This window comes from Mobula hypostoma, chromosome 8 (genome assembly GCF_963921235.1).
Source record: "Mobula hypostoma chromosome 8, sMobHyp1.1, whole genome shotgun sequence".
Taxonomy (NCBI): Eukaryota; Metazoa; Chordata; class Chondrichthyes; order Myliobatiformes; family Myliobatidae; genus Mobula; species Mobula hypostoma.
The window spans coordinates 8,796,776-8,811,877 of NC_086104.1; the positions used below are offsets into that span (position 1 = coordinate 8,796,776).

The 15,102-nt window shown below is 44.2% G+C and overlaps 1 protein-coding gene across 1 annotated transcript in view; it reads right to left on the bottom strand.

Moving 5' to 3' along the window:
• Positions 1-15,102, bottom strand: part of cd109 (CD109 molecule) — a 265,250-nt gene that overhangs the window by 17,433 nt on the left and 232,715 nt on the right. Inside the window, exon 30 of the mRNA XM_063054966.1 lies at positions 12,183-12,325. Coding sequence (XP_062911036.1) covers positions 12,183-12,325 — 143 coding nt within the window. The remainder of the gene's footprint in view (positions 1-12,182; positions 12,326-15,102) is intronic.

A 15,102-nucleotide genomic window follows, 5' to 3' on the forward strand; every position in this document is an offset into this window, starting at 1 on the left:
GCGCCTCTTCCTATAGATGCTGCTTGGCCTGCTGCGTTCACCAGCAACTTTGATGTATGTTCCTTTAATCATTTGATAGGTTTCAATGAGGTCACACCTCATTCTTTGAATTCCAGTGAATACAGACCCAGATTCATCAGACGATATTCATATGACAAGCCATTCAATCATGGAATCATTTTCGTGACCCTCCTTTGAACCCTCTCTGGTTTCAGCACATCCTTTCTAGGTTGAGCCCCAGAACTGCTCACAGCACTCCAAGTGAGGCCTCTCCAGTGCTTTGTAAAGTCTCAACTTTATATCCTTGCTTTTATATTTTAGTTCTCTTGAAATGAATGCTAACGTTACATTTGCCTTCCTCACCACAGACTCAACCTACAAATTAACCTCTAGGGAATCTTGCACAAGGACTCCTAAGTCTTTTTGCACCTCAGTTTTTTTGTATTTTCTTTCCTTTTAGAAAATAGTCAACACTTTCATTTCTTTAACGAAGTGTATCACCATACACTTCTGACACAGTATTCCATCTGCCATTTCTTTGCCCATTCTCCTAATCTAAGTTCATCTGTAGCCTCTCTACTTCCCCAAGACTACTTGTCCCTCCACCTATCTTCCTGTTGTCTGCAAACTTTGCAACAAAGCTATCAATTCCATCATCCAAATCATTGATATATAGCGTAAAAAGAATCGGTCCCAAAACAGACCCCTGTGGAACACCACTCTCACCGGCAGCCAACCAGAACAGGCTCCCTTTATTACCACTCTTTCTCCTGCCAATCCGCCAATGCTTTATCCACACTAGAATCTTTTCTCTAATACCATGCGGCTTGTGGCTTGTTAAGCAGCCTCTTATGTGGCTTGTTGTCAAGGGCCCTCTGAAAATCCAAGTATACGACATCAACCAATTCTCCTTTGTCTAACCCTCTTGTTAGTTCTCCAAAGAATTCCAACAGAGTTGTTAGGCAAGATTTTTCCTTGAGGAAATTGTGTTCACTATGGCTTATTTTATCATGTGCTTCCAAGTACCCTGAGACCTCATCCTCAATAATTGACCCCAACATCTTCCCAGCCATTGAGGTCAGACTAGCTGGCCTACAGTTTCCTTTCTTCTGTCTCTCTCTGAAGCTTGGAGTGACATTTCCAATTTTCCAGTCTTCCGGAACCAATCAAGAATCAAGTGATTCTTGAAAGATCATTACTAATGCCTCCACAATTTCTTCAGCCATCTCTTTCATAATCCTGGGGTGTACACCTGCTGGTCCAAGTGACTTATCTACCTTCAGACCTTTCAGTTTCTTTCTAGATATGGTAACTTCACACACTTAATATCATCTGACACTTGGAACTTTACTATTAGAGAGGCATGAGAGAGGATTTGGTCAGAATTGATTGGAAAAGAATACTGTCAGGGATGACAGCAAAGCAGCAATGGCTGGAATTTCTGGAAGCAACTTGGAAGGCACAGGATAAATACATACCAAAGAGGAAGAAAAATTCTAAAGGAAAGATGACGCAAGCAAGGATAACAAAAGAAGTTGCCAGGGACGGCTGGACCCCTCAGGAGGGGGCAGTATGGTGCTCTGGGGGCCTGGTCAGCAGCTTGCCACAGCATTCCTAGCAGCCAGCGTTATTTTTCTTGTTTTAAAATGTATTCATGGGATTATGGTAAACTGTTCAAGACCATTTATTGTTACCCTTTAGCTCGGGCTATACAGAAGCGTGCCTGTGTACTTGTAGGTCACCCTGAATGTAACCAGGGTGTGTAATAATCACCTCCCTCATCTGCATGTGACTGAGTGGGTTCTCACTGAGTGATGCTGCTCAGTCTCTTATTGTGCTGTATGTGAGATAATCAAGCTCTTCTCGTCTGTTATCATGGACTGAATACTCACCACAGTAAGATATTAAGACCACAATATTTAGGAGCAGAATTAGAGCATTTTGCCCATCAAGGTTGCTCTTCCAGTCCATCATAGCTGATTTATTACTCCTCACAATCCCATTCTCCTGCCTTCTCCTCATAACCTTTACACCCCGACTAATCAGGGGCCTATGAAACTCTGTTTTAAATATACTAAATATCTTGGCCTCCAGAGCCATCTGAGGCAAGGAATTCCACAGATTTACTATGCTCTAGCTAAAGAAATTCCTACTCATCTCTGTCCTAAATGGACATTCCTCCGTTCTGAGGCAGTTTCTTCTGGTCTTAGACTCATCCTCTCCACATCCACTCTCTCTCGGCCTTTCAATATTTGATAGGTTTCAATGAGATCCCCCCTCGTTCTTCTAAGTTCCAATAAGTACAGGCCAAGAGCCATCAAATGCACCTAACATGTGAAACCTTCAGTTCCTGGAATCATTCTGTGCACCTCCTCTGGGCCCTCTACAATGCCAGCACATCTTTTCTTAGATAAGGGCCCAAAAATACTCACAAAAGTCTGAGTGCAGTCTGACTAATGCCTTATAAAGCCTCAGAATGACATCACTGCTTTTATATTCTAACCCTCTTGAAATGAATGCTAACATTGCATTTGCCTTTCCCACCACTAACTCAACCTACAAGTTCTGGTCACCTACCTACAGGAAAGATATTGATATGACCGTAAGATATGGAAGCAGAATTGGGCTATCTGGCCCATTTGTAAGACCAGTGATGTTGTGGGGATGGAACTGGACTCTCTGATGGTGGTGTCTGAAAAGAGGATGCTGTCCAAGTTGCATGCCATCTTGGACAATGTCTCCCATCCACTACATAATGTACTGGGTGGGCACAGGAGTACATTCAGCCAGAGACTCATTCCACCGAGAAGCAACACAGAGCGTCATAGGAAGTCATTCCTGCCTGTGGCCATCAAACTTTACAACTCCTCCCTTGGAGGGTCAGACACCCTGAGCCAATAGGCTGGTCCTGGACTTATTTCCTGGCATAATTTACATATTACTATTTAACTATTTATGGTTTTATTACTATTTTTTATTTATGCTGCAACTGTAACGAAAACCAATTTCCCCCGGGATCAATAAAGTATGACTATGACTATAAAGTCTGTTGTGAAATAAGATTGATGTTATTTGACAGTTCCCTGTTTAGCTTCTCACACTAGATGTTGCCAGGGCAAGTACACTCATAATAGGGAATGATTAAATAGCTTAGCCAACACACCATACATCTTTCGAACCACCCAATCAAATTGCACATCAACTTTGAGGGATCTTGAGCCTAATCCTTGTAAATTTTCCTGGTACACTTTCAATTTTATTCATAACTTTCTTGTGGGTATGTGACCAGATCTGCACACAATGTCCCAAATTTGACCTCACTATTATCTTATACAACTTCAACATAACCTCCCAACTCCTGTACTCATTACTCTGATTTTTTATGACCCTATCTACCTGTGACTCCACATTGAAGATGTCACACCTCCATAATATATTCCATCTCGAAGCATACAGGGAGGCCACTGGGCTCAAAACCGTGGCTTTCAATTGAGATATGTATGAGGTGCTGCACTTTAGGGATTTAAATGACAGAAGTACTTTTACAGTGAATGGTAAGGCCCTGGGGAGTTTTTGTAGAACAGAGAAACCTTGGAGTTCAGGCACATGGTTCCCTGAAATTGGGTGGATAGGGTGAAGAAGAAGGCACAGAGGCAGCAGATGCTGAAATCTGAAGCAACAAACAATCAATGAAAGAACTCAGCAGGGCATGCAGCACAAACACAAGAAAATCTGCAGATGATGAAAATCTAAAGCAACACATTAACAGTGCAGGAGGAACTCAGCAGGCCAGGCAGCACCTGTGGAAAGGAGTAAACAGGTGAACTTTTCGGACTGAGAATCTTCAATCAGGACTGGAAAGGAAAAGGAGAAGACAGGGTAAGAAGGTGGTGGAGGGGAGGAAGAAATACAAGGCGGTAGGTGATAGGGGAAACCAAGAGAGGGGTAGAGGCGAAGTAAAAATCTGGGAAGTTGAATGATGAAAGAGATAAAGGAGGAATCTGATATGAGAGGACAGAAGAACATAGAAGAAAGGGAAGGGGGAGGAGCACCAGAAGGAGATAATGGGCAGGTAAGGAGATAAGATGAGAGAGGAAAATGAGAATGGGGAATGGTGAAGTGGGGGGGAGGGGAGAAGTTGGAGAAACTGATGTTCATGTCATCAGGTTGGAGGCTATCCAGACAGAATGTAAGGTGTGGCTCCTCCTACCTGAGTGTGCCCTCATAGCAGCAGTAGGGGAGACCATGGACTGACGTTTCAGAATGGGAATGGGAATTAGAATTGAAATGGGTGGCCTCCAGGAGATCTTGCTTTTTCCGGTAGATAGACTGTAGGTGCTCGGCAAAGCAGTCTCTCAATCTACATTGGGGCTCACATATATACAGGAGGCCACACTAGGAGAATTGAACGCTGTAGTTCACCCCAGTAAAATCACAGATGAAGTGTTGCCTCACCAGGAAGGACTGTTTGGGCCCCTGAACGGTAGTGAGGGAGGAGGTGCAGGGGCAGGTGTGGTGCTTGTTCTGCTCGCAAGTTTAAGTGCCAGGAGGGAGGTCAGTGGGGAGAGACAACTGGAAAAGTGAGTCACATATGGAGCCATCCCTGTGGAAGGTGGAAAGTAGGGGGAGGGAAAGAATTGATTGCTGGTGGGATCCTGTTGGGAAGGCAGCAACTGTGGGAGGAAAGGAATTGCCAGTGTTTTGGGTTGAAAGGAATTGTTGACATTTGAGCTCAAGAGCCACGAAGTCAAGTTGCAGCTCTATAAAACCCTGGTTAGACCACACTTGGAATTTTGTGTTCCGTTCTGGTGATTGGAAGGATGTAGCAGCTTTGGGGAAGGTGTAGAGGAAATTTAGACCGTAAGACCAAAAGACCATAAGATATAGGAGCAAAATTAGGCCATTTGGGTCATTGAGTCTGCTCTGCTATTCAATCATAGCTGATCCTTTCTTCTCTCCTCCTCAACCCCACTCCCCTGCCTTCTCCCCATTACCTTAGATGTCGTGCCCAATCAAGAACCTATCAATCTCTGCCTTAAAGACTCCCAAAAACATGGCATCCACAGTTGCCTGTGATCGCAAATTCGACAAATTCACCACCTCTGGCTAAAGAAATTTATCCACATCTGTTTTAAATGGATCCCCCTCCATCCTGAGGCTGTGCCCTGTTGTCCTAGACTCCCCCACCATGGGAAACATCCTTTCCACATCTACTCTGTCTAGACCTTTCAATACTTGAAGGGTTTCAATGAGATCCCCCATCATCCTTCTAAATTCCAGTGAGTACAGGCCCACAGCCATCAAACATTCCTCGTATGATAACCCTTTCATTCCTGGAATCATCCTTGTGATCCTCTTCTGGAACCTCTCCAGTGCCTGCAAACCTTTTCTTAGATGAGGAGCCCAAAGCCTTAGCATCACATCCATGTTGTTGTATTTAAGACCTCTTGAAATGAATGCTAACATTGCATTTGCCTTCCTCTCCACCTACTCAACCTGCAAGTTAACCTTTCAGGTGTTCTGCACGAGGTCTCCCAAGTCCCACTGCATCTCAGATATTTGGAATTTCTCCCCATTTAGAAAATAGTCTGTACATTTATTTCTATTACCAAAATGCATGATCAAGGATTTTCTAACATTGTATTTTATTTGCCACTTTCTTGTCCATTCACCTAATCTTTCTAAGTCCTTCTACAGCTAACCTGTTTCCTCAACCCTTTCAGCCCCTCCACCCATCTTGGTATCAAAGCCATATATTCCATCATCTAAGTCATTGATATACAGCGTGAAAAGAAGCAGTCCCAACACTGACCCCTGTGGAATACCACTAGTCACTGGCAGACAACCAGACAAGGATCTTTTTACTCCCACTCACTGCCTCCTACCAATCAGCCAATGTTCTAACTATGCCAGTAACTTTTCTGTAATACGATGGGCTCTTAACTTTGTAAACACCCTCATGTGTGGCACTTTGTCAAAAGCCTTCTGAAAGTCCAAATATACAACATCTACTACATTTCCTTTATCCATCCTAATTGTAATCTCCTCAAAGAATTCCAAAAGGCTTGTCAGGCAAGATTTTCCCTTAAAGAAACCTATCTTGTCTTGTATCACCAATTACTCCATAACCTCATCCTTAACAATTGACTCCAACATCTTTCCAACCACAGAGGTCATGCTAATTGGTCTACAATTTCCTTTCTGCTGCCTTCCTCCTTTCTTAGGGTGCAGTTGATCTGGTCCAAGTGACTTATGCACCCTTAAGTCTTTCAGCTTTCTGATCACCTTCCCCCATGTAATAGAAACTGCCTCACTTCTCTTCCTTCACACACTACAACATCAGGCACACTGCTGGTGTCTTCCACAGTGAAGACTGATGCAAAATACTCATTCAGTTCAGCTGCCATCTCGATGTCCCCCGTTATTATTTCTCCAGCTTCATTTTCTAGTGGTCCTATATCCATTCTCATCTCTCTTTTATTTTTTTACATACTTGAAAAAGCTTTTACTATCCACTTTGATATTGTTTGCTAGCTTACTTTCATATTTCATCTTTTCCCTTCTGATGATTCTTTCAGTTGCTCTCTGTATGTTTTTAAAAGCTTCCCTATCTTCTATCTTCCTGTTAATTTTTGCTTTGTTGTACGCCCTCTCTTTTGTTTTTACATTAGCTTTGACTTCCCTTGTCAGCGACAGTTTCACTAATTTGTTATTTGTGTATTTCTTTGTGTTTAGAATACATCTGTTCTGCACCTTCCTCATATTTCCCAGAAACTCATGGCATTGCTGCTCTGTTGTCATCCCCGCCAGCAGCTCCTTCCAATTTACTTAGGCCAACTCCTCTCTAATACCACTGTAATTTCCTTTACTCCACTGAAATACTGCTATGTCAGACTTTACTTCCTCCCTGTCAAATTTCAGGTTGAACTCAGTCATATTGTGATTACTGTCTCTTCAGGGTTCTTTTACCTTAAGTTCCCTAAACGCCTCTGATTCATTACAAAACACCCAATTCAGTATAGCTGACCCCCTCAATGGCAAACTGCTCTAAAAAGCCATCTCATAGGCATTCAACAAACTCGCTCTCTTGAGATCTATTACCAACCTGATTTTGCCAATTGACCTACATGTCAAAATCTCCCATGACTATCATAATATTGCCCTTTTGACTTGCCTTTTCTACTTTCTGTTATGATCTGTGGTCCACATCCCAGCTACTGTTGGGAGGCCTGTATATAACTACCATCAGAGGCCTTTTACCCTTGCAGTTTCTTAACTCAACCCTCAAGGATTCAACACCTTCCAATCCTATGTCACATCTTTCTACTGATTTGATGCCATTCTTTACCAGCAGAGTGAAGATGTCTGGATTAGAACACAAGACTAATGAGGATAGTCTGAGAGAGCTCAGGCTTTTCCCTTTGGAGTGAAGGAGGACAAGCGGCAACTTGATAGAAATATATAAGATGATAAGAGACACTGATCAAGTGCACAGACGAAGACCTTTTCTAAGGGTGGAAATGGCTAATACAAGGGGCATAATTTTAATGTGATTGGTGGCATGGAAAGGGGAAATGTCAGAGGTGAGTTTTTTTACACTGAAAGTGGTAGGTGAGTGGAACACTATTTCAGAGGTGGTGTTAGGGACAAATATATTCTCGTATTTGACAAACTCTTAGAAGGGCACATGGATGACAGAAAAATGGAGGGCCATGTGGGAAAGAAAGGTTAGATTGATGTTAGAGAAGGTTAAAATATCGGCACAACATCAAGGACCGAAGAGTCTGTAATGTTCTGTGTTCTATATTTATTACTGATATTCAATCAAGCTTTGCAAATGAGATAGATCAAGGTATTTCAGATAAATTTCAAAGAGAAATCTGCGATAGGTTGCTGTATATGTTGTCGCCATCGCCACCACCCTCCACCTGGCCCTCACCCACCTGAACAAAAAAGACACATACAGTCGAATGCTGTTCATAGACTTCAGTCCAGCATTCAACACAATTATTCCTCAGCACCTGATTGGAAAGCTGAGCCTACTGGGCCTGAACACATCCCTCTGCAACTGGATCCTAGACTTCCTGACTGGGAGACCTCATTCAGTCCGGATCGGGAGCAGCATCTCCAACACCATCACACTGAGCACGGGGCCCCCCCAGGGCTGTGCGCTCAGTCCACTGCTGTTCACTCTGCTGACCCACGACTGTGCTGCAACACACAGCTTGAACCACATCATCAAGTTCGCCGATGACACGACCGTGGTGGGTCTCATCAGCAAGAATGATGTCAGCATACAGAGAGGAGGTGCAGTGGCTAACAGGCTGGTGCAGAGCCAACAACCTGTCTCTGAATGTGAATAAAACAAAAGAGACGATTGTTGACTTCAGGAGGACACGGAACGACCACTCTCTGCTGAACATTGACGGCTCCTCCATTGAGATCGCTAAGAGCACCAAATTTCTTGGTGTTCACTTGGCAGAGAATCTCACCTGGTCCCTCAACACCAGCTCCACAGCAAAGAAAACCCAGCAGCATCTCTACTTTCTGCGAAGGCAGAGAAAAGTCCATCTCCCACCCCCTATCCTCACCACATTCTACAGAGGATGTATCGAGAGCATCCTGAGCAGCTGCATCACTGCCTGGTTTGGGACTTGCACTGTCTGACATTGCAAGACCCTGCAGCGGATAGTGAGGTCAGCTGAGATCATTGGGGTCTCTCTTCCCACCATTACAGACATTTACACCACACACTGCACCCGTAAAGCCAACAGCATTGTGAAGGACCCCACGCACCCCTCATACAAACTCTTCTCCCTCCTGCCATGTGGCAAAAAGTACCGAAGCATTCGGGCTCTCATGACCAGACTATGTAACAGTTTCTTCCCCCAAGCCATCAGACTCCTCAATACCCACAGACTAGACTGACATCTGCATCAGTTATTATTATATTGTAATTTGTTACATTGTAATGCACTCATGCGCTGCAAGCAGCTTCAGTCGTGCATTGCATCCTGCTGCACGGTTGTTAGGCCGCTCACTTACTAACTTGCTAATTGCTGTCTGACAATCTGTTTCTTTCCTGCGAAGATGAATAGGAGGTGAATATTGATATGGACATGACAGAGAATATCCTCCATCCCTCTTCAATCCTGTCATGGACTATTGAAACAACCAATTTCCCAGATATCTTCACGGAGAAGCAGGGGCCATGGTTACACAGCCAATTCCGAATCAGAAACAGTTTGATATCACTGGCATATGTAGTGAAATTTGCTGTTTTGTGGCAGCAGTACAGTGCAATATACAATAATAAAAACTATAAATTATAATAAATACATATAAAAAAGCAAGTTAAATTAACTAAGTAGTGGAAAAAGAGAAGGATAAATATATCGAGGTAGTCTTCATTGGTTAATTGTCCATTCAGAAATCTGATGGCGGATGGGAAGAAGCTATTCCTGAATCATTGAGTGTGTGCCTTCAGGCTCCCGTGCCTCCTGCTTGATGGTAGTAATGAGAAGGGGGCACATACTGGGTGATGGGGGACCTTAATGATGGATGCCACCTTTTTGAGGCATCACCTTTTGAAGGTGTCCTAGATGCTGGGGAGACGAGTCCCCATGAAGGAGCTGGCTGGATTTACAACTGCCTGCAGCTTTTCCTGTGCAGTAGCCTTTTCATACCAGATGGTGATTCAACCAGTTAGAATGCTCTCCACGGTGTATCGGTAGAAACCTGTGAGAGTCTTTGGTGACATACCAAGTCTCCTCAAGCTCCTAATGAAATAGAGGCGCAGTCATGCCTTCTTTGGAATTGCATCAATACGTTGGGCCCAGGATAGATCCTCAGAGATGCTGACATCCAGGATCTTGAAACTGCTCACCCTTTCCATTTCTGATCCCTTGATGAAGACTGGTGTATGTTCCCATGTCTTCCCCTTCTTGAAGTCCACAATCAATTCCTTGATCTTACTGATGTTGAGTACAAGGTTGTTGGTCTGAACCAATTCAAATAGTTGACCTATCTTGTTCTTGCATGCCTTCTCATCACCATCTGAAATTCTGCCTCGATGGTTACCTATGTCACCGGCAAATTTATAGCTGGTGTTTGAGCTGTGCCTAGCCACACAATCATGGGTGTAGAGAGAGCGGGGTAGTGGGTTAAGCATGCAACACTGATGTGTACCAGTGCTGATGGTCGGCAAGAAGGAGATGCTATTTCTATTCACATAGACTATGGTCTCCCAGCAAGGAAGACAAGGATCCAGTTGCAGAGGGAGGTACAGAGGCCCAGGTTTTGGAGCTTGTTGATTAGAAAAAGTCTCTGGCTGTCCACTCAATTGATACCTCTAATCTTGTACATCTCTATCAAATCATCTCTCAACCTCCTTCACTTCAATGACAAAAGCCATAGCTTTCACAACATATGCTCATCTAGGACATGCTCTCTAACCCTGGTAAATTTCTTATGCACCCTCTCTAAAGCTTCCACACCATTCCCTTAATGAGGTGGGTGACATACAATTAGCAGAGAAGATGAGGTAGGCATAGGTCAGCCGTGACCACTTGTAATACTGGGTCAGGCTTGAGAAGCATGGTGGTCTTCTCTTCCTTCTATTGTGTTCTTGTGTTCAGTTATTTATTTATTTATTTATTTATAATTTAGAGATCTAGCAAGGAGCAAGCCTCTCTGACCCACCGAGCTGTGCAGCCCACAAACTCACTGTTTAACCCTACCCTAATAGTAGATGATAGTAGATGAACTACCCTGATAGTAGATGATCAGGCATGATCTCAGAATGGCGGTGCAGGCTCGAAGGGCCAAATGGTCTACTTCTGCACCTATTGTCTATTGTCTAATCACAGGATAATTTACACTGACCAATAACTGGTACATCTTCAGACCGTGGGAGGAAACCAGAGCACCCGGAGGAAACCCACGCGTACACAGGAAGACTATACACACTTTCTTACAGAGGACGCCGGAGTTGAACTCCAAACTCCGACATCATGAGCTGTAATAGTGTCACACTAGCCGATATGTTACTGGGGCGCTCACCGTACAAGGCTGAAGCCGGTTCTCCTGCGCCTTAGGACAAGCATACTGAATGGAAGCAGGCCCTTCAGCCCAACTCATCGATGCTGTTAAACATATCCTGTGAGCCAGGGGTTCCCAAACTTTCTTATGCCATGGACTCCTACTATTAATCAAGGGATCCGTGGGCCCCAGTTGGGAACCCCTACTCTAAGCTAATTCCATTTCTCTGCATTTGGCCCACATCCCTTTAAATCTTTCCTATCCACGTACCTGTCCAAGTGACTCGGAAATGTTGATATTGTACCGGTCTCAACGACTTCCTCTCCTCCTTTCATTCCATCTAATAACCACACTCTGGCTGAAAAATAGCAGCTCAGGTTCTTATTAAATCTTTCCCCTCTCTCCTTAATCCTGTGCCCTCTAGTTCTTGTTTCCCCAACCCATGGGAAAGGTGTGCACTAATCTTATCTATTCCCCTCATGATTTTGTACCTCGGAATATCACCATTCAGTTTCCCCACACTGCAGTGAATAAGGTTCTAGCCTGCCCAACCTCTCCCGATACCTCATGCCTTCAACTGGCAGCAAAATTCACCTAAAAGCAATGAAGGATTTTAAACATAAGAGATTCTGTGGATGCTGGAAATCCAGAGTAACACACACCTAACCCTGGAAGAACTCAGCCGGTCAGGCAGCATCGGTGGGGAGGAATAAACAGTCGACGATTCTGGCTCAGACCCTGCACCAGGACTGGAAAGGAAGCGGGTAGAAGCCAGAATAAGTGGGTATGGGGAGAGAAGGAACACAAGCTGGAAGGATATAGTTGAAGGCAGATGGAAGGGGAGGGTGGGCTGAGTAAGAAGCTGGAAGGTGATAGGTGAAAAAGGTAAAGGGCTGAAGAAGGAGGAATCTGATAGGAGGGCAGAGTGGACCATGTAAGAAAGGGAAGGAGGAGGTGCATCTAAGGGAGATGATAGGTGAGTTTAGGAATGTAACTGTTGTATGAATATGGTGAGCATAGCACTGCGAGCTCCCATTTCTGAGGTACAAGTGATGCAAGGTCAGCCAACCTTTAGAATTATTTCTGTCTACACAATGGTCCACAACTGAACAGTGAACTGGAAAAGGCTGACATGCACTCACTCGGTACAGATATTCAGAGACAGATGGTCGAGGTCAAACTTGCTGTCTGAAACAGTAATGTCCAAATCAAACGCCTCCTCTGACTCAAACGATCGCTTGTCCATCGCCAGAACGTTACTCTCCAGGTTGAAGAGAACATTAAGCTAGAGAAAAACACAAAAATCCAGCAATTCAGTTACTCTGTTAAACACTGTCTTCATCAGCTGCAACTTACTTCGATATTCATACAGATTCGGCATGTCATCTAAAACTCTGACAAACTTCCATAGACTTCCACGGTGGAGGAAGGTTTTCCTGGTTTTATCACAGCCTAAAGGGGAAACACCAATGCCCATGAACGAAAAGTCTACAAAAAGTGGCGGTGGCAGCCCATTCCATCACAGGAAAATCCACCCCCACCACTGAGCACATCTGTAGGAATGCTGCCACAAGAAAGCAGCATCATTATCAAGGAAACGCACCAGCCAGGCCATGTTCTCTCTTCACTGCTGTCATCAGGAAGGACGTTCAGGAGCCTTAGGTCCCACACCACCAGATACAGAAACAGTTATTACCTCTCAACCATTAGGCTCCTGAACCGGTGTAGACAAATTCACTCACCTCAAAACTAAACTGATTCCACAATCTAGGCAAGGACTTTCAAGGATACTTTCAAGTCACTTTCAAGGACTCCACAACTCATGTTCTCAGTATTATTTATTAATTTATTATTGGCTTGTTTTGTATTTGCACATTGGTTATTTTTCAGTCTTTGCATGTAAGCACAGAGGAACATCTGGAGAAATTTCTGAAATGCCCGGTTTGCTGCTACTGCTACTATGCGATCAAGAATCTCTGGAGGCAAGGCCCCAAAACCCTGACTTTGCCTGCTGCTGGCGACCGAGGCTAGGGTTGGAGCGTTCGGCAGAGATGGTGCTCCGTACTTGGTGTCGGAGGGCTGATCGGAGCTCGAAGTTTTCGGACGACTCAGAGTCGGACTGTGGTCGGGCATGGCAGGGAGAGTTTTCTTCCTTCTCCCGTCTGCGTGAGATGTGGGACTTTCGAGAGACTTTGAACTTTTTTATTGTGCCCGTGGCCTGTTCTTCATCAAGTTATGGTATTGTTGCACTGTTGTAACTATATGTTATAATTATGTGGTTTTTGTTAGTTTTTCAGTCTTGGTCTGTCCTGTGTTTCTGTGATATCACACCGCAGAAATATTGTATCATTTCTTAATGCATGTGTTACTAAATGACAATAAAAGAGGACGTGTCCTCATAATCTAATCTAATCTAAGGTTTTATATTTTTTCATTGGTTTTATTGTATTTCTTTGTTCTACTGTAAATGCCTGTAAGAAAATGAATCTCAGGGTAGTAAATGAAGGCATATGTACTTGTAAACAACAGGAATTCTGCAGATGCTGGAAATTCAAGCAACATACATCAAAGTTGCTGGTGAACGCAGCAGGCCAAGCAGCATCTATAGGAAGAGGCGCAGTCGACGTTTCAGGCCGAGACCCGTCCTGACGAAGGGTCTCGGCCTGAAACGTCGACTGCGCCTCTTCCTAGAGATGCTGCTTGGCCTGCTGCGTTCACCAGCAACTTTGATGTATGTTGCATATGTACTTGGTTAGCTTTCGACTGTGGCTCCAAGTAACTTTTTGTATGTAAGAGCAGCCACACCCCTGTACACCTCTTCAACAGGTAGCCTCATACCTCGGGGAGATAGGGACATGCCTGTCCTAGCATGCAAGGTCAGTTTCAGCGGACTTGGCAGATGAGATCTACAGTCAGACCAAGAAGGTGCTTCTACAACACTCCACGGAGAGCAAAGTGCATGACAAGGCACAGAAGATGTCATGGTTATCCACTGCAAGTTCGGGGAAGACCCCAGTTATGACGCTTGTTCATATCACTTAACCCGGATGTCTGGGGTCGAGAGAGTGGAACTACCAGTGCAATGCCTTTTCCACATAAAAGCTCTCCCACAGAGGCTTCTCAGCACTTTTGAAACATTGTTTCTGTCAGCCACTGCCATTAATGATAGGTCTCTACCAAAGGAGGTGTAAGTTGCTATTTCCCTCTGAAAACCTACAGGTCATCCTTGGGAAAGGGGCATCTAAGACATGTGCTTAGCCCCCAATCAAGGTCACGTGATACCCTGGGGAGCAGGTGGTGGATGGTCGTATGAGCAACTGGTGCATATCACAAATCCTGGTTATGTGAACACTGATGCCAGGCAGACAATCTCTGAAGAGTATTGATAATGGCTGAGGTCACCCATCTTGTAAAGACACGGCCCAGAAGAAGGCAATGGCAAACTACTTCTGTAGAAAAATTAGCCAGCTCAAGAACTTTCATGGTCACCATGATCGTCTATGGTATACGACATGGCACATAACAATGATAATGATGGCAGGGTGTGGTGTTAGAGGAGGTCTTTTCAGGTTGGCTGCCAGTGACCAGTGGTGTTCCACAGTGATCCGTGATGTTATATCTCAATGACTTGGATGACGGAATTGATAGCTTTGTGGCCAAGTTTGTGGGTGATACAAAGATAAATGGACTGGCAGATAGTGTTGACTTGGACAGATTGTGAGAATGGGCAAGTAAGTTGCAGATAGAATATAGTGTAGGGAAGTGTATGGCCATGAACTTTGGTAGAAGGAATAAAGGTGCAGACTATTCTCTAACTGGGGAAAACATTCTTAAATCAAAGGTGCAAAGGAAATTGGGAGTCCTTGTGTAGGATTCACTGAAGGTTAACTTGGATGTTGAGTCGATGATAAGGAATTCAAACGCAATATTAACATTCATTTTGAGAGGACTAGAATATGGAAGCATGGATGTAAGGCTTTGGTCAGACTGCACTTGAAGTATCATGAGCAGTTCTGGGTCCCTTATCTAAGAAAAGATGTGCCAGCATTGGAGAGGGTCCAG